Source organism: Ambystoma mexicanum, chromosome 7q, assembly GCF_040938575.1.
Source record: "Ambystoma mexicanum isolate Mex_15411 chromosome 7q, UKY_AmexF1_1, whole genome shotgun sequence".
Lineage (NCBI taxonomy): Eukaryota > Metazoa > Chordata > Amphibia > Caudata > Ambystomatidae > Ambystoma > Ambystoma mexicanum.
The window spans coordinates 140,317,178-140,336,283 of NC_090941.1; the positions used below are offsets into that span (position 1 = coordinate 140,317,178).

Sequence of the window (19,106 nt, forward strand, 5' to 3'; positions counted from 1 at the left end):
CCCCGCTACCGATGAGACTGGATCCTGAACCACTGGCACAGCCTGTTGATTATACCAAGAGGAGCTAACCTAACTCCCTGGACACTGAACTGCAATAATTTGGTGACTCAGCAGAAAGATATTATGTGGTTAAGAGCTCCACGAATAAACAACTTTGAGCGCCCCTAGGGGGCAGGAAACTCCCACCGCCCCGGCACTCAAACACCCCAGCCCCCAACTGTGCAACCAGGAGTGTGCTGCCTGGTGATTGTAGGCTGGAGTGAATGTGCCACTGAGTGTGGATTAATTAGTTTAATCGTTTTTGTTTGAATTTGGGAGACAGATACTCCAGGTTGTGTGGAAGTATAGGGAGGGGGGGGGGAGGGAGAGGGGGGTGACAGGTAACATTGTAACTCGACTCAGGCAGTAGATGCCTCCAATGGGAGGAGTGACAGAGCAGGGTGGGGGGGAGGAGTGACAGAGGAGGGGTGGGGGGGGGGGGGGAGTTATTACTATGGTTCTTGAAGGGTCCAAAAGCACTAAACATCCACTCCTACGAAGTCAGACCACACGGCAAGACAACAGACTGGGCTTCACCCCAAAACCCCACATGCACTGCTCAACAGTAACCCTTTCCAACTCAGATGACAAGAGCTGGATCTGACACAAAAACCCTACGTCTCCTGACATGGAATGTCAATGGGCTGGGAGGTGGGATTAAACGAAGACTGGTCACCCAGGCATTACATAGACAAGCACCAGATGGGGCGCCTCTTACAGAAAGCCATTTAGCCGGCGCAACATGCAACCTATTTAAACGTAGCAACTACTGCATGGCACTGCACGCAGGCTTCACTCTGGGCTCAAGAGGGGTCCTTATACTGATCCACAAAAAACTACCTTTCACACTCTCTAGAGAGAGTCACAGGACACAGGGGGTAGATATGTGCATATGACAGGAACACTATGGAACCAAACCATAACAATACTAGCTATATACTCCCCACCCACGTTGATGCCGAACCTTATAGAAGACATAACTCCCTTAATAACTCAAGATACCTCACACTAATCCTCGGTGGTGATTTCAATGATGTCATGAACTTGGGGATGGACCGCACACACCTAAGTGGTAGGAACCCCGACACCCACACGAAACTGGCTACCTTCACAGCGGCACAGGGGCTAAGAGACGTATGGCGCAACCTCCACCCTGAGAGTCGAGAATACTCATTCCACTCGGGCGTCCATGTGTCCCTCACTAGGCTGGACTACTTTTTCGTACCAACCACGGAAATACACAGAGCACTCAATGCCACCATACTCCCTCGTGGAATCTCTGATCACTTGCCCTTACTAATAGAAGTGTCAACGACAAACAAGGCCATTCCCCCGCCCCCTCATGGCGCGTTAATTATTATTTAGCCTTCCCGGAGCTTGTAGAACGCATCCAAGAGACCACAACCACCTACTCTGAACTAAACACAGGGTGAATTGAAGACCCAGGAGTGCTGTGGGAATCATACAAACCAGTGCTGTGAGGAGAGAGTCTCTCCTGGACAACGGCGCATAAAAAAGCACAAGTAGAAAAAGGTGAAAGAAGCTGAAACACAGGTGGAGCAAGCAGAACGCTCACACCTGGCGTTGGATCTACCTGAAACCAACCGAGCATTGGTCCTTGCCCAAAAGAAACTGCACAACATAGCCCTAGACAATGCCAAAAACATAGTATGATGCGCGCCAGATTATACGAGACAGGAGACAAAGCAGGTAAAATGTTAGCACGGCTGGAGCGCAGAGATGAGGGGCAAAAACAGGTCAGAATGATTAAACCCGATAACTCGGAACCGCTGTCAACCGATCAGGATATTGCAGCTTACTATGCAGATGTTTATAAACCAACGGAGACCCCTACCAACATCTCCCTACTAGATGAGATTACCCTCCCTAACTTAACATGCGCACAAAGAAACCTACTTGAGGCAAACATCACAGAAGAGGAGCTGGGCCTGGCCATCTCACAACTGCACCCTGGGAAAACGCCGGGGCCGAATGTCTTCCCAGTGGAAACATGGAAGGGGATAGAACCAAGCGGAATACTCCCACACCTCATACACATGTACACACACTCGAAGGCGCAAGGCCAGCTGCCCCCAGACCTTAGGAGAGCCACCATAATAGTGATCCCCAAACCAGATAAACCCCCAGAGAAATGTAGTGCGTACAGGCCGATTTTGCTGATTAACAGTGAAACTAAAATCCTAGCGAAAGCACTAGCAAACCGACTGCAGAAAGTCATTATGTCACTGATACATCCAGACCAGTGCGGCTTTATGCTTCAGATCTACGCATATGAACATACACAGATTGCACGCCGCGCTCGAAAAGTCCTCTCTTCTACAAGGTCCCTCATCACTATTAATGATAAACTTCAAGAAGGCGCCGAATGGGATTCAGGGAACAATTTTTTGGATGGGTGCAGTTACTATACAAATCCCCAGAGGCTGTGACCAGGGTAAATGGGTGGCCCTCTAAACCTTTTCAGACTGGGCAAAGGGATAACAATCCTAATGTACCAAAGAGAGACAACCAGATCAGCCAAGTTCCGCCTTGTCCAGCTCAAAATTCTACATAGAATTTACTACCCAAGGGTAGCACTATCGCTGGGGCAAAACCATGGACCCCGACTGCCTGCGCTGTCGCCAAGAAGAGGGCATTTTCTTCCACATATTATGAGACTGCTCGCACATCAAACCATACTGGCAACAATGCTGTGACACACTGTCTGGGGTGCTAGGTCCGACTGTGTCCAGAGACCCGAAATTGATGCTGCTGGGCCTGGAGGATGAGGGAGAGATGTCACACACTGACAAACTACTGTTTTCAACCTCCACAGCACTGATCAAACGCAACATTGCCAAACTCTGGAGGGTTGAACATAACCCCGGAACATGCACAATGGATAAACGATGTAGAAGCATGCATAGCAATGGAGCGACGAGTGTATGCGGCCAGGGGTTCCCCTCGGAAAGCTGAGAAAATTTGGGGAAAGTGGGAGAACGCCCAATTAGACACTGAAAAACCGCAGGCCAGAGGCCTTAACATACCTGCTGTGAAAGAGTGAATTTCTAATCATTACCATTAACTTGTGCTGCTGAATTTGGGACCTAATGAACCTTTAGAATGTTATGGTTGTTGGACTCCGCAGGAGTCAATGCTTATGTGTATTATGTAACAAAACCGATTAAAAATGTTTTATCAACATTTTTCATAAAATTCTATAAATGGAACCATTGAGAAAGCACATCATTTGCGTTTTATAACCAATAGAAGCGAGGTGCGTGTCCGCATTTTTTCCGTCTAGTTGCGTAACCAGCTGTTCGTGATGCTTAGACACTGAAATTGAAAAACCCCAGAAAGCAGACCGAATATACTCTCTGGATCGAAATAGTATTCAGCGTCCAGGTAAAATTCCTGATCTTTTTTCCGAGTGGAGCCAACCATCACATATGACGTACTCGCATTTATCTGTAAATTATTGATAAGTATAGTCCATTAGAAAGATCATGGGCATACAATATTTATCTTAATTTCAGATTTGGCAAACTGGGATCAACCCCTCCCCAATCTATACTCCAGGCCTGCAGATCTGCCAGATACATGTTGAATAGTATGGGGGCGAGCACACACACTTGGCGTACCCCTTTCCTTAAAAAGATATTCTGGGAAAGGTACCCCAACATATTCAACTTTACCTTGGTCAAATTATCCGAATAGAGGAGCTGGATCAGTGACAAAAGGCCCAGATCTATGCCCCAATCAGCTGGCTTTTGTAAGATTATCAAAAGGCGGCCAACAGGTCTATTGTGGCCACAAACAGCAAATGACCCGTAGGTGGGTTGATATCCGAAAGGCAAGCTGTTAAGTTCATCCCGCTGATCACTGTGCTGCTCCTCCTACTGAAACCTAATTACAAAAGGACTAAGGATGTTGGCCCCTTCAGCCACCATAATGAGAGAATATGGTATACAAAATATCGAACCATAAAACAGAATTAGCTTTAATAATCGCATTGGGCACGCCATCTGGGGCCGACACTCGAGAGTTGTTTGGTTTATTCATAATAACCTCTATATCGGTCAGATCAAAAAAAGGTTCTACACGAAAAATCTTCAGACCATTTTCCCTCATTTAGTACTGTTCATCCCTGCCCTTTGCCTCATAATACTTAGAGAAAAACTGTGCCCAGACCTCCTCCGCTACTCCAGAGGACTGGTGCGATGACTGCTCATTTCCTTTGGCATTTAAAACCCACCAAATCCCACACGTTGTGCATCCCAATTTTCACCAAAAAGTCTCGATATTTTGCGCTGTATTTCTCCATGTGGTGGACTCAACACCATAAACTGCTGCTTCAACTCTCCCCCGCCCCCATTACTTTATCCTCACATCCTATTACTGTGCAGCCCTCCAGTTACCCGATATTCCCTTTGCATCAAGCGTTTGCACTATAAAATTTTGCCATTGTAATTCTCCTTACCCCCTGCGATGGCCAGCTTGGCTTGATATGGGGAACTAACCTGTCTCTGCTTCCTTAATCTCAAAAGGAGTTCTGGAAATGTACTGAGGTCAGACTAAAAATACTTCGAGAGGAACGATTCTCCCACCACTCTGCCAGATCTACGTTCACCGAGCCTAGATTAGAGTTGTAAAGGGCGAGGCGTTTTGCTTTATCCGACACCACCAAAGGCCCGACCTTTGATAACCAAGTGCAGCATGGCATGATCGCTCAGTGTAGTCTTTGTGATCGAAAAATCTACTCCTTCATTTACCTCCAAGTTCTTCAAAAGGATGTAATCAATAATGAAACTAGCAAATGCATTCGACCATGTCAGAGTCTCTAAGTAAGCGCCCCCAAAAACATGACTTGATTGGACAAAAGTCCACCTCGATCGAAAATTTGACCACATTTTCCCACAACTGAATTTGGTTGACAAACAGGCAGAAGGAATGACCCGAGCCATGTCATCTGCAGCCTCCCAACCTCCCTCAGTGATCAAGAGATTGCAATTAAAATGCCCCGCAACAATCACTACACCGGTCGGGTATTCTGCTAGCCAAGCAATCAGAATTTCTGTCCATATCAAACACCACAGTGTCAACATCCATACTTGAGGGGTTAAGATACAGATTGAACACCAAAGTGACTGTGTTTCATTTATTTTTCACAAATCATTGTCACTAGGAAGGCCTCAGATTTCACAGGGATTACCCTAATCAGGCAGGATTTTAACATTTTTACAGCAGTCAGCCCTCCCCTTAGTCTCCGTTTTAACCCCTCGGTTGCCAAGGACGAGAGAATTTAAAACTCATCCCAAACTGGATTACTCCTGAGCCACATTTCTTGAATTATCATGGCTGTCTAGGAGGTACTTCTTAATGTTTGACATGAAAGAATTGTAACCCCTAGAATTCCAGCTTACTAATAGACTATCCCTAAAATCCAGGGCGCCTTCCTTTTGAGGTGGGGAGGGCAGCTGCCAGCCAGTACCAACTCGTATGCTCAAGTTCACGGCGCTCAGATGATTGGAATTCGTGGTCAAAGTAGCATCTGATGGTGAGTTTCGGTGGTTTGTGTGCTTTGCGGCTGGCAGCACCTTGACTCTCCTGATAGCACTCAAACCCCGACATGATGAGTTCCTCCTGGTGTCATTGAATCAGCCGCTCGATGATTTACGAGTGGAAGTGAACCACACACTTGCCCAGGCAATCTTTGTCAACAGATGGACGAACATTAAATCCGCTGACGATATCGGAGTGAGACCCAGAAAGGATGATAGAATGGCCAGTACTCCGTACTCACTGTCGATTTAAAGGAGTCATCCTTTCTTCCTCAAAGACCAATTGAAATATCACGGTCAGACTCTTGCTCTTTCCCCCACACCCTTCTGAGTTAAGGGTAAGTAGGTGTTCATGGGGTCCTCCCGGGTGTATTTCAACGGGTCCAACCCTGCCCTGTTTGCATTCCTTAAGGGCACTTGCTGAAGAAATGGAGTACTCTCCTCTTTCTCCCCCACCCTCAGAATACTCTGAGTGGAGATTCTAGGAGAGACGCTCCCAGGAGTCAAATGGTTCCCTGTCAAGGTACTAGCCTCCTTTTCCCTGGTAAATCTAGGATTTGGGCCTTTGCCACCCTTTGGCCCCAATCTCATGTTTGCCTGATGTGGAGTGCGCTCTGACCAAAACTTGAGCGACATGGTGGCAGTCCATAGTTGATTGCTTCAAAGGTCCTGCGGATTGGCGATCATTTGTAGAAGAAGTGGCAGCCACTTCTGGCTGTATGCGATTAGAGTTCACAGAACAATGTTCAAATTACTGGCTGCCGCAAAGATTTTTCCTAGGAACTTTCTCTTGCCTTTCCGGCTTTGATTTTTTTGGTCGACCTTCATGTTCTTAAGATTTCTTTTTTGGTAAGAAAGAGGAGTTAGCATCAATAGTTGCTGGTTGCTTCGCAGCTACCCCCCCCCCACTCTCCCCTCCCCTGACTGTACCCCTTCCTTCTCATTGGTCAGATTTATTAGAGGCGGACATTTTGGGAGATAACTTCCCAAAGTACAGTTCACAGGAGGATTGGACGGTGTTAGGTTAGTCCGCAAAGTCTCCTTCATATCCTGAAGGAGTGTATGAATTTCTGCTAGTGCACGTGTGTTCATTCTGACTTCGAAAGCCACAGTGTCGTACAATATAATAAACAACTGGAGAACTAATGTTAGGGATGCCAGCAAACTCTCGCCCAAATCCGGGCTATCCGGCGCAATTGGGGCATTTCCCAGAGGCGAATGTGGGAAGGAGGTCGCTTAGCCCCGATTGTCGTTTGAAAGCAAAGTATCCAAGTCCCAAATATCCTGTCTTTATTCCAGTGATCGCTCTCGAGTTCTAAAAAGAGCAGGGGAGACACCATCGATCCTTGATGGCTTAGATTTCCTGGATTTCCTCTACAAACTCACACATACTTCAAAAATGGAAATGTTTGCCTCCTGCTCCACAATCCATATTTGCAGTTATTGGTCATATCTTTAATATTCTGAGGGTCCAGCCCTAAGCCGTTGGGTTGAGACACCTGAACATAGGTTGGGCACAGCTTTTCTGGAGAAAAAAAAAACACCAGAATGTTCCCCTTCCCAGTGCTCGGCATATACATTGGGGACGATTCTAGGGACTCAGAAGCAGAGTGCACCGCCTGCACAGTGCTTTTGCTTCGCAGCGGGTATCTTATTTTTTACCCAGCATTTTCCAAAGGTTTTCGCATATACAGGGTCAAAGGTCAGAAGCCCCACAATCTCGCCGAGAGAGGGTTTAGTCTAAGCCGGAAAACGCACAGTTGCCAGTCAAGAATCTTCCTCACCTCAACCGTGTGCTAGCAGTGCTCATCGGTGCTCCTGCAGCCAATGCCCCAGGCCCCGGGCCGATGGAGGGCCTGGGGGGATAGGCGCAGGGTGGGGGGGAAACGGCGCGAAAGCCGTAGGGAGGGGCGGCAGTATGGCACCACGAGTAACAAAAGCACAGGAAGGGAGGAAACGGCACCTGGGTGAGGTGCGAAATATAACAGCGGGGCGCCAGGGAAAGCCCAGCCCCCAGGGAAGGAACAAAGGGGTTGAGGGGTATAAATAACAGAGAAAATGTGAGGAGTCACAAACCAAGTAAGGAGCACACCTCTCTCGGGTGAGCTCCTAGGACCTCGACAAGGGAAAAGAAAAGCATTTTTGCCACCCAACCCACCCTGCAAAAATAATAACGGAGGAAGAAGGAAACAGGCAGGAGACGGAACGCCGAGTACTTTCTTCGTACACGGTCCAAAGCAAGTCGTAGGCGGCATGTGCCCAGGGACAAAGGCCCAAGGGGGACAAGGACTCAGGACGAGCCTTGGGCCAATCCGAAGCTGGACACAGTGTGCCCAAAAGCAGAATATGATGTATTACTTTTTGTTGTTATGTATTTTCTGTAAGAAAATAAAATGCATACGGCCTATAATTTTTCCACAAATACAACTAGTCTGTGATGTTATTACTTATGTAGGGATCTGGGAAAGGGAGCAAAGGGGAGCCCACACTACTCAGCTTATTCGCTCTGCGGACTTCAGGTGATTTTGAAAATAGGGACTGCCTCCAAAGACAGCAAGTGAAAGCCGACGCATGGCAGCTCGGTCCGGCACTTGCAACAACTCTGCCGATGTCTCGTTAACAATATGAAGAACACTGCACGGTGCATTGCTGACTGCATGACCCAGCCGCACAGAGCCATGAACTGAATGTTATTAAAGCTTTTTTTAATTATATCTATTTGTTGGTCCATTAATGCAGTGAATCTTTAAATTTTACTCATTGCACTACTTCAGAGGTACGTAGAAATGCTGTATTCTTGCTAATTTTATGACTTGGGGGTACAACGAACTTCTGGTGACATTCAAAATATAAGTACAAAATTGCTAATAAAAAAAAAAAATGGAACATTGAAAGCTCTGCTGCTTTTTGCCATCGACATTGCAGCACTCCATCCGAGCAAAGCAGCCGAAATACGGAAGGTAAGCACATTGCATTTTGGCTATGTTGCTTCAGGCCCGTGCTTTATGACTGTGTTCTTCATGTCCTGCCCGTTTACTTCCCGACCTTTCCCTCCGTTTCATTCAGCTCACCCTCCACCCCCTACTCGCAGCGCCTGCTCCTCCTCCGACCTGGTACTAAAAACGAGGCTCGCCGAGAAAGCCCCACGCATCCCGCTGTGAACTAACAGACAGATGCCCCCACAGCATCTCTACCCCGCCCGCAAACAGCGTCACATACACCCAGAGGCAATAAAATACCCGACCGCTCTAGCACTCAATTGCCCCCACAGGGAGGAACCGCAACTCTACTGAACCACAGACTCAACCAGTCGACCCCACCTGTGTCTGTCAGGAGCACAGAGACTTGGATTTACAGCAACTACCTGAGCCCTCCTCATCGCACCTTGAACCCAGGCCTTTCGAGCCACCAGAAAATGTTCCCTCGAGCACACGCCACCACCCGGTCTTGCCCCAAGTGGACCAATCACCAACCAAGCGCCACTCACCCAGCTACCCCAAACAAGCCCCTCAACCCCCTGCAAACTCCACCAGGTACCTGAAACAACCGGAGGCAGCAGCAGACAGCCAAAGGGCGCAAACACCGCAATCTGCCATGATCAAAAGCGTGGACCTGCCCTCCACATCCCCACCTGCCGCTGTAGCAAGGAACGGTGGGCTTAGCATGAGATCCGCCAGGCCGAAACCCCACAGCCTAACTGCATCCACCCCCACAAGAAACGTCCACCTAGGCACGAGATCACAGAGACCCTATCCCCTCTCCTCGAGCCTCACAGGCATCTCCTTTGTTCAGCTCCCTCAGCAACGCAATCGTCCTCTCCCTCAGCCCACCAGAACGACTGCACCCAGACCTCCGCTAACACCACCCGTGGCCCTAATAGGGAAACCTCACAGAAAGCTCCCCACTCTGCCCTCATGGCCAGCTCTACACCCGTCCACCTCCCAGGAAGACCAGTCCCCACAACCACACCATGATCCACTTCACCCCTACAAACAGGAGGCTGGTACCCCTTCATCCTAAAAGGAGCGCTCATCAATGCTAGATCTCTCCCCACCCACGCCCTTGACATTCACGATCTCATCATTGACCAAGACCTAGACATGTTAGTCATAACAGAAACTTGACTCTACCAAGCCTCAGGCCCTGCTTTATCCCTCGCACTCCCCGATGGCTTCCCTATACACAGACACAACAGAGAGGATTCCAGAGGTGGAGGCGTCGCTCTTATATATAGGGACTCTCTTATCAGATCCGAAAACAGTGACATGGAAGGAGACTTCGAGCCCCTCACAGCCAAACTAGACACGTGCCAAGTAGACACTGACCATTCATATCATCAACCGCCCACCGGGCCATTCAGCCTCCTTTTAGGAAGACCCAAGTCAAACTATAGGAAAGAACCTCAAACCTACTTCCAGGACCATAATACTTGGAAACCTAAATCTAGGCCTTAATGACCCTTCAGATACCTCTGCCACTGCCTTTTACAATGTGCTCTCTGATCTTGGCTTCATCCAGAGGGTCTCTGCCCCCTGCCCCAACCCACAACAGGGGTAGAACCTTGGACTGTGTAGCAGATCTGAACAACCAGATCTCTATGACCTCCATATTACCCCACATCATGACCTTCACCTTTCAACCATTCAGCAGCCGCCTGCCCATCCCTCCCTCCTTATCGTGCAGCACACGCAAAATCTCCATCTCGCCACTCTACACACCACTCTGACCGGAGAACCTGGACTCCACAGACCCCAAGACCTTAGCAGACATATACTCAAGTACCCTAACCAAGACGATAAACTTTGTGGCCCCAGGTCACCTCAACCCATGGTTCACCCTTAACCTACAGGTCTTGCGCCTCAGAAAACAACAAACGAAAGCGCTCTGGAGAAGGGACCCGTCTGACCAGTTGAAAGCCGCCTCCAACTTGATTGCCAATTAATACAAACAGGCTATTATTACAGCCAAAGCAACATCCTACAACACTAGAATAACAAATTACAACTCAGACTGCCAAGAAATGTTTAGAATCCTCAGAGAAAGAAACACCGTCCACTCCACCCATTAACATCATCAAAGATGAGACGTGGTGAATAAACATACAAAAAGCTATGCACTCCAAAATCACCATGCTACGACAAAACAAAAATGAAACTAGCCCTCATCACCACCCCTAGTCCCCCTCCTCCCTTCGAATCTCGGAAGGAGAAACACCCCCCTTCCAATTACTATACTTGGGGGGAGAGTTTCTGGCATCCCATGCCTGTAAGCTATGTGAGTAATAGGTTTCATCTACGGCTCGGGCGCTTTACAAATGTACAAAATAAATAAATGCTGGATGAAGTGCTAGAAAGTGAGGGACAGGTTAGAGGCCAGCGAAAAATGTTAGCTAGAAGGCAGATGAGAGGTAGGCTAAGAGGCTAACTCGGAGGCGAGGAGGTAGGATTTTGGTTTGGTTTTGAACAAATCGTTGTGGACAGTTTCTCTGATGTGCGGATGAAGAGAATTCCATGCAAATGGAGGAAGAAGAGAGAGAAAGAGCGGAAGCGAGAGGCAGCACAGGGAGGGCGAGGTGCCACAAGGGTAGTCAAGAAAGCAGAGCAAAGGTTACGAGAAGGCTTGTAGAGTTGGATAGATATAGTGGATCAATCACCTCTGGACACTTTAAGACAACGCTCATAATGTTTGCAGGTAAGCAAATGCAGCGATCTGCCTAGTATCATACAAATTTGGTCAAGCATGGAAAGTTTGAATGTATGTCTATAAGTTTGCAGGAAGACACTGCAGGGCATCTGCTCACCCTCATAATATAGTTTGCTAATAGTAACATGGAAGCATGGGAAATCTTGAGACCAAGGGGTCAGAGGGCCTACATCTTTGGTACAGTCAATACCATGAAATTAATTTCAACACCAGAAAATATAATTACCTCTTACTGCTGCCAACCCAGTCCCAACAACCCAGTCCCAACATGCACTCCGATTTTCCTGTAGTGCTGTTAAGTATCTACAGAACTGCCATGTAAAGAATTACAAATTCCTTTTTGGAGATTTAGCACCTCCAATACACTTTTTTTTATAGATATCTACATATCCCGCTTCCAAGCTATTTCACAAAATCAGACAAAATAATCCAATCAGAAACAAGCAATAAAACAGAAAGAACACTAAAAAGTCCATCAAGTGCAAAACCAATTTCCAATCCAGTTATCAAAAACATGTTGAGAACTAAATAATGTGCCTGTTATTTTAATAACCTTGACATGGAACGAAATTAATTAAAATAAAACATGCCATTGGTAGGCATGGGTGTCCGCAGTAAGACTGCCAGCCATCACCCAAGTGGAAATACCAGCTGAACAGTTACATGTGATTTCTGCTGCATCGAGTTAAAGCATATGTATTCAGACATTGGAGGATATGCGTCCACCAGAAAACAGCAAACCTTATTTTACTGGGAAAATACAAAGACTTACAAAATCCAATGTATAATGATTGCAGGTCAGTAGACAGACAAATATTTACAAAATCCAATATGATTGCAGGTCAATAGACAGTCAAAAAAAACCATATGCGAGCATCTTGGTCCAATACAAACCATTTGCAGATAGGGTTACTACCCGGGAAATAATTGTTAGGGAGATGCAGTTTTTGTAAAAAGTTACCATCCGAGATAGGCTCTTAATAACACCATGAGGTATCACGCCTGGTGTCATGGTTATTCTTTCAACACAACCTATAATTATAATACCAGTAGGTTTTGACCTGTGCATTAAAACACATGGCTCTCAACCCATCAAAATTGCAGCGAGGGTCCCCCGACGAGATAATGTTAACCTGCAAGCCCAACGTGAAATTTCGTTTGGAGGGGGAGTGAGGGGGGGATGGACACGATAAAAATGTTTTTGGTACTACAAATAAAGTTTTCGGTAATTCTGAGCATCACTTCACTTATGCGCTTGTTGAAGTTCAAATGCTCCATTCGCGTTTAGGAAAGCTCGCATCCAACTGCTTTGAACCAGCCCGTGGACCACCTGCAGCTCCCGCCCTCACCAGCTGCCAGGTCCCTTGAAGGCGCAGTGTCACCGGGCAAACATTATTGTATAGCCTGACTGACTGCCGCCGCACGAGGAATCCTTGGGGCTTCAGGCATGACCTCCACTTCACACTCACCAAAAGAACAGCCTGGAGCAGAGGCTGGCCGTTAGCGCGGGATTAGGCTTTTCGTCCTTCGACGGCACCGGCTCCATGGTGCGGTTGCCGTTCGGAGCCGGGAGCTAGGAGAGATTTGGTTTCCCATTGAGGACAGCAATTTCGAGCCGCGCTCTCCGCTAGTCCTCCCCTCCGGCGGGATTGGCTGTGGGCGCCCCCGCATCCCCTCCTCTGGTAGGCCAGTGTTTCGAGCACGCCTCAGCCCGATCAGACCAAGCAGCGGCAGGCCGAGCTGAGGAGCAGGTGAAGCGTGCATGTTTCGTGTCTATTGGTTGGCTTCTTTTACTGAAAATGCACGTTTTCTTTCCGCCACCCCAAGAATCGCATGAAAAAGTGCGAAGGAGTTCCAGCTTTTCACTTGGAAAAAGAAAGATGCCTTTACGAAATAACATTTCTGATAAATATACCATACCTTGTTTTTTATCTTCCTGATAGGGTGTTTGTAAAGGCGGTTAGAAGCGTGTAATTTCTTTTTTTTTTTTTTTACTCCGGTGCCACACAGCTCTGTTCTTGACCTTAGCAGATCAAATACCTCAATAAATGCACTGGATGTGTGACAAGTCACCTTCTCATAGCTCTCAACTCGCATGCTTTTGGCGGGTGTCACCCGCCTTGTAAAAGGCTGACTCACCCGCCAAGCCTCCTGCACGCCCATTCATTCCAAAGAGCGTCTCACCCGCCAAAAACAAAATTGGGTGATTTCACCCGCCTTTGCAACACAAATGGTTGAGAGCTATGCCTTCTGGCACATATCTCTCAACCATTTGTGTCGCAAAGGCAAGTGAAAACACCCGATTTTATTTTTGGCGGGTGAGAGTCCCATTGAAACGAATGGGCGTGCAGGAGGCTTGGCGGGTGAGTCAGCTGTTTACAAGGCCAGCGACACCCGCCAAAAGCGTGAGTTGAGAGCTATGCAGTGGCATGCCAAGCCTTATGCAGCTTCTAATGCCACAATAATGCACTATATACAACTTGTAAACTGTTCAAATAAATGCTCTTGTCGTCTTGTAGGGAGTATTTGAGTAAACTGTGAGTTCTTAAGAAATCCATAGCTCTCAACTCACACGGTTTTGGCAGGGGGTGAGAGGGGTCACCCTCCCTGTAAAGTAGCCTCTGCTACCATATCTGCAGTACCAGGTGCGCATTAGGCCAGATAGGAGATTTTTTTTAGTAATTGCCCATTAGGAGCTTTACGCTTGATGATGTATGAAGAAGAATCCCACGTGAAAGAAAATGAGCAGTCAAAGCTGGGACCAATGGCCTGCCATCCCCTATGGAGCAGGGTGGTGCCTATGTATAGGGTTGCACCAACCAGCTACATGGATTTGTAACCTATGTGATGTATGTCAGTTGTGACGCTTTTTTTCCGTTACTATTGCTCATGCTGATTGTGTCAGAGCGCTCCTTGGCAGCAGAGTACTTTGCTATCACATACTTGTTTATTTATGCGAATAAGCCTTGTTCTCCCTGCAAGAAGTGTGCTGGGCCTTTTTCCCTAGTGGGTTGTATTTTTTCTGATGTGAGTGTTGAGGGGCTTCTCTACAGGAGTAGGGGAGACGCTCAGCAGTTTCGCAGGCGTGCAGCCTTGACTTACGGGGACCTTGCGCAGTTTCGACGAGGTGCAGCAGTTACCTATGGGGGAGCTTGCGCCGTTTCTCAGGGGTGCAGCCTTGACTTACAGGGGACCCCGTGCCGTTTCGAGGTCACGATAACTCTAAACTCCTGCTCGATCCCAGACGCATCAGCGTCGTTCCAGTTCTTCCCACCCCAAGCTTAAATGTGTTACTTCCCTGCCCTGGACCTTGCAGCACAAATCACAGGGACCTCAGGTGTGGTGAACACTCATTTCTGCTGTGATCCTTCTGATGGATTAGCACTCTAAGAGTTTTATGGCCGATGGTTGACCGGTACACTGGAATGCTGGGGTCTTGGGATGAGGGCATCTGGGCACTATAACTTATGGTTTGGACTGCTGAAGTTTGGAGGCTTGTGCCCTCTTTCTAGTGGGATAACTTCTCACAGGGAGCTTTCGTCCCCCTCGTGGCCTCGCAGGGCGCATTCCTTCTGGGATACAAGTGCTAATCATATGAAACAATGAGAGGTTTATGAATCTCCGCAGGTTTGGTCTTTCTCAGTGCTGCCTAAGCTACACCTAAATATGCAATGAAAAGTTGTCTTGTAGCCCTGAAGGCTTTCGTGCGATCGTGGTAATAATATAGGGCCCTCTTTATATCTAAAAAATGTAATGCTTTTTCCGCCGGACTAGTAGCATTTTGGAAAAAAGTGGGCAACGTGATTGTTGCGTTCTTGTGATACTCAGTTGATACTTTAGGTATAAAGTAAGGATTGGTGGAGAGGATTACCCTGACCATGGCAAATCTTAGGTATGGTGGGTCTACCACCAGAGCCTGTGGGTCTACCTCGGAGACCATTCTGGAGGAAGTTATTGCCACTAGGAAGGCCAACTTCCAAGTTACAAATTTTATGGGTGTAGTAGCCAGCGGCTCGATGGGTGGCTTCATAAGACTCGCGAGAACCAGGTTTAAACTCCACACCAGTGGTATTCTTTTTCTCAAGGGGAAAAGAGCAGAACAGCCCTTTCATAAAATGTTCAAGCAGTCTGTCACTGAACAGAGGCGACTTTCCTCTGCGTCTAGTAAATCTGTTTTTGTTTAGCTTTCTTAAGTCCAGGATGGGGTGCCATTTACCGTCTGGTTTCTTTACTACAAATTACCTGGAGTCCCACCCTTTTCCTTTTAGATTAGGTGGTACTCCTGCAATAGCTTTTTTGGTGAGCATTTGTCGTACTTCTTGTTGTAGGAGCCGGAGGCGAGTGTGGGCCAGTGCTTTGGGTGGCATGTGTTTTTGTTTGCGCTTGTACTCCAACAGGTGGCCGTGCGGGATGGCATCTAGCACCCATCTGTTCATTGTAATTTCCAACCAATTGTAGCTGAAATAATTTCTCTTTGTAGAGAAGGGCATGAGGATTCCTATCAGGAAAGAAGACAGTTGAAATATGAGGGTAAGCTGCTGGGGCAGATCTATACACTCGATGTCCCATTGGTAGAGACCAAAAGCACCCACAACGATGTAGGTAGGACACTCAGGGTGTCAGTTTTTCCTTTAAGAAATGTATTATAATATATGTAACCAGGGATTCCCACCCTGACAAAGGGGAATATTCACAGCATGTGAATCTATGAAAGATGTAGTGCTGGAGAAAATATAACAATGCAGAGGTAGGAAATTTTGACAGGGTAGGACAATCTGAAAGCAAAGGTCGCAATTATTCCCTACCCATCAGACATTATTACCTACAGGAAAATGGGGGGGAACATGTGGGGAGGGAAAGTGGGAACTTCGACAGTGTCAGCTTTGCCTGTGGGATTATGCTAGCTATCAACAGGTAGGTATGTACTCTGAAATGGGCGAGGGCCAAATAAAGAAAAGGGCAAGGAGGGGTGGGTGGTTGTAGAGGGAGGGGAGTTATGAATGAGAGATTTAAGTGAGGGAAGAGGTTGGTCAGCGGTTCCGGCTCTGCGCAGCATTATGCTTGCAGTCTTCTATGGATTAACAATTGTGAATAACAATATCTTTGCAGCCGTGGGATAGGAGAAACAGGCTGCCATTAATACTATCACTGCGCGGACTGCAGAGCGAAGATGCTGTCAGGAAGTGCGTTCTTGCTCGTGCCATTTGCGTGGGTGACCCGATGAGGCGGCAAAGAATATCTTAACCGGCACAGCCAGGATGCCAGTGCAGAGCAGTATCCTGTCGCTGTGATGTCGTGTACACGGATAACCTGTAAGTTTACTCTTGCCATATAAAGCACAATGCAGGTCCTTCTCTCCCACACACCACTTGTGTGAAGTGTTTTTGTCTGGATATAGTGTTGGGGGTTTGGGGAGGGGGTGTCGGTGGGTGCTGCCAGTTCAGCTGGGAGGGAGTACCTGAAACTGGGGACGGGTTACATATTTCCTAAACCTTCTTGCGGTGGGCCGGTTGTGGGTTCTCTGCACTAGTGCCGAAACACAGCCTGGGGTCTGGATGGGACCCTGGCATAAAGTGCTGCTAAGTATCACACACCTGGTGAGAAGTGCTGCTTCCGTCCTATGCAAGTGTCACACAGTATTCAGTAATGTTTTTGAATCGAAAATATCTAAAAACATTTTGAATGAAACGAAAATACCCCAAAAATACATTTTTTAAATAAATATATATGGGGTGGGGTAAGGGAGTAAAATGGGTGGGGAGGGGGTTAGGGTGGGGTAATTGACATGGGGAAGCAGGGGGCTTGGTGGGGAACCCCCCCAAACAAAAAAAAGAAAAAGAAAAACGTTTAGTTTAAGTTTAAAAAAATAAATTGGCAAAACATTTTTCGAAAACATCACAGTGAACCCTGTCACACCCTTGACGAGAAGTCCTCCCCTGCCTCCCCCCACAGAAAGAATTGCACACATGCTGAAACCAATGCTACAACTAACAGCACCCAACTCATCCCATCTCGCAAACCACAGCAATCTGGACAATTTTCAAGAGACTCACTATGGAAGACCTCACAGCCCTCCTTGCATCCCTCAAGGCCACATCGTATGTGCCTGACTGCCTCCGTACTCAAGACCCTTTTCGACTGAAGCACTCCTCCCTTACCTGACAATCATTAACTGCTCCCAGCAGGACACAACTGTATTAGTTCCTCAGCCAAGTGGCATTCATAGAATCATAGTTGGCTAGCCAAACACTCTGGTTGGGGTAATAGCTCTTTGGTGACTTTTAGCCAATTAGGAGAGCCGTTCTGTTTGTGCTACGAGTGGAATAGGGGCTCAAGAGTGTCAGGCTGTTTGCCTAGAAAAACACCCCAGTCAAAAACTTTGAGTGTAATAGAATGGACTCAAAATATATATACTGTATAGCTTATGTAGCACTACATTAGAACCACTCCCTACATTAGCCCACCCATATCATTACCCTAGAGACAGCAACCCAGCTACAGATGGGGGGAGCATAACCAATAACCAGCAACCCAGGAGAACTTAGCGTGGCCGGGCCTCGGTGGGTGGGGGATCCGTACAAGAAACCTAGGGAGGCACCCTAAACCTAGCCATAAAGCCCTGGGGTGGGGAAGGGCGCCACAACCTCATGTCCACAAACCGCTAGACAATTACAGAGGATAGCCACCTCCATGCGCAGCACCCAACAATTAAACCACTAAAGAACGTACGGCACACAGGACAGACAGAGACGATGAGCAAAGTTCCAAAACAACAAGGTAAGAAAAATCTCACTAACCAACTCAAAACCTCAATTTCTGCATACACTTCCCAAACGCACATAAACATAACCACCTCTCTGCACAGCAACCCGCATGTGCTTCACCACAATGCAACAACAAACAAACAATACACAGCCATGCACAACAGCACATGGGAATTGTACCGACCCGTAAACTGCACCCAAGCTCAGCGAACGGTGCAAACCGAACTGAAGCTATCAACAGGACATCACTACTCTCGCTCTACCTATTCCCGCTATACCCTACTAACCCCCCCACACCTTACTTCCAGATATGCCAGACCACCAGGGGACCACTACGGAGGTGATATTGCGTGGTACAAATGCCTTTTAACATTAACTACGAAGGAGTTCTCCAGCCTTAAGTTGCAAGGTATAGCAAGATAGTTCCCACTGAACAGTATGTGATGTTCCTCCCCGCTCTGTTATTCCTGTCAGCAAACATAGATGAGCAAGACCCTATTTGCTTTATTGTCCCACATTCAGTATAGTTGAAGGCCATTTGTAGCAGGAGAAGTTACGCTGATTTGATCAATGTTAACACAAAGAAGCAAAGTAGTAGAGAAGTAATTGAGTGTTATTCTGTTTTTTGTATTTTTTTTAAATGAAAGATGTATTGACAGACAAAAATTGCTAAAGTAGCCAACAACATTTTTTTGTGACAACTCTGAAACAGTGGCACTCATAAGCAGATTGGTGCGAAAATCAGGTCACCCACACAAGCCAATGCTGAATGCTCCACTGAAGATGACTTCTCCTAACTGTAAAGAGAGGAAAAAAACATGAGGCTTAACAAAAGGTGGGATGCATACAATAGCTAGAAAAAGATAAAGTATGATAGCCTGAAGATATTCATCAATAGTTTATTTATTGGCTATTTATAATGCGCCTAAACAGCAAATGGTGTTTCAAGACGCATATATAACAATAGTGTGAAATTTAAAATTAAAACGTACATGTCATCACAATAAGCATAATGGTATGCAAGTGCAGGGCCAGGTGT

General features: G+C 47.1%; 1 protein-coding gene across 2 annotated transcripts in view; it reads right to left on the reverse strand.

Annotated features, from left to right (window-relative positions):
• The window catches only part of ABCC4 (ATP binding cassette subfamily C member 4 (PEL blood group)), a 2,280,107-nt gene that overhangs the window by 2,119,527 nt on the left and 141,474 nt on the right, over positions 1-19,106 (reverse strand). Inside the window, exon 1 of one of the 2 annotated variants that reach the window (XM_069639144.1) lies at positions 12,773-12,954. The exons of the other annotated variant lie outside the window; for it this stretch is intronic. Coding sequence (XP_069495245.1) covers positions 12,773-12,849 — 77 coding nt within the window. The 5' untranslated portion in view covers positions 12,850-12,954. Of the gene's footprint in view, positions 1-12,772; positions 12,955-19,106 lie in introns of those variants that run through there. 2 annotated transcript variants of the gene reach the window in all.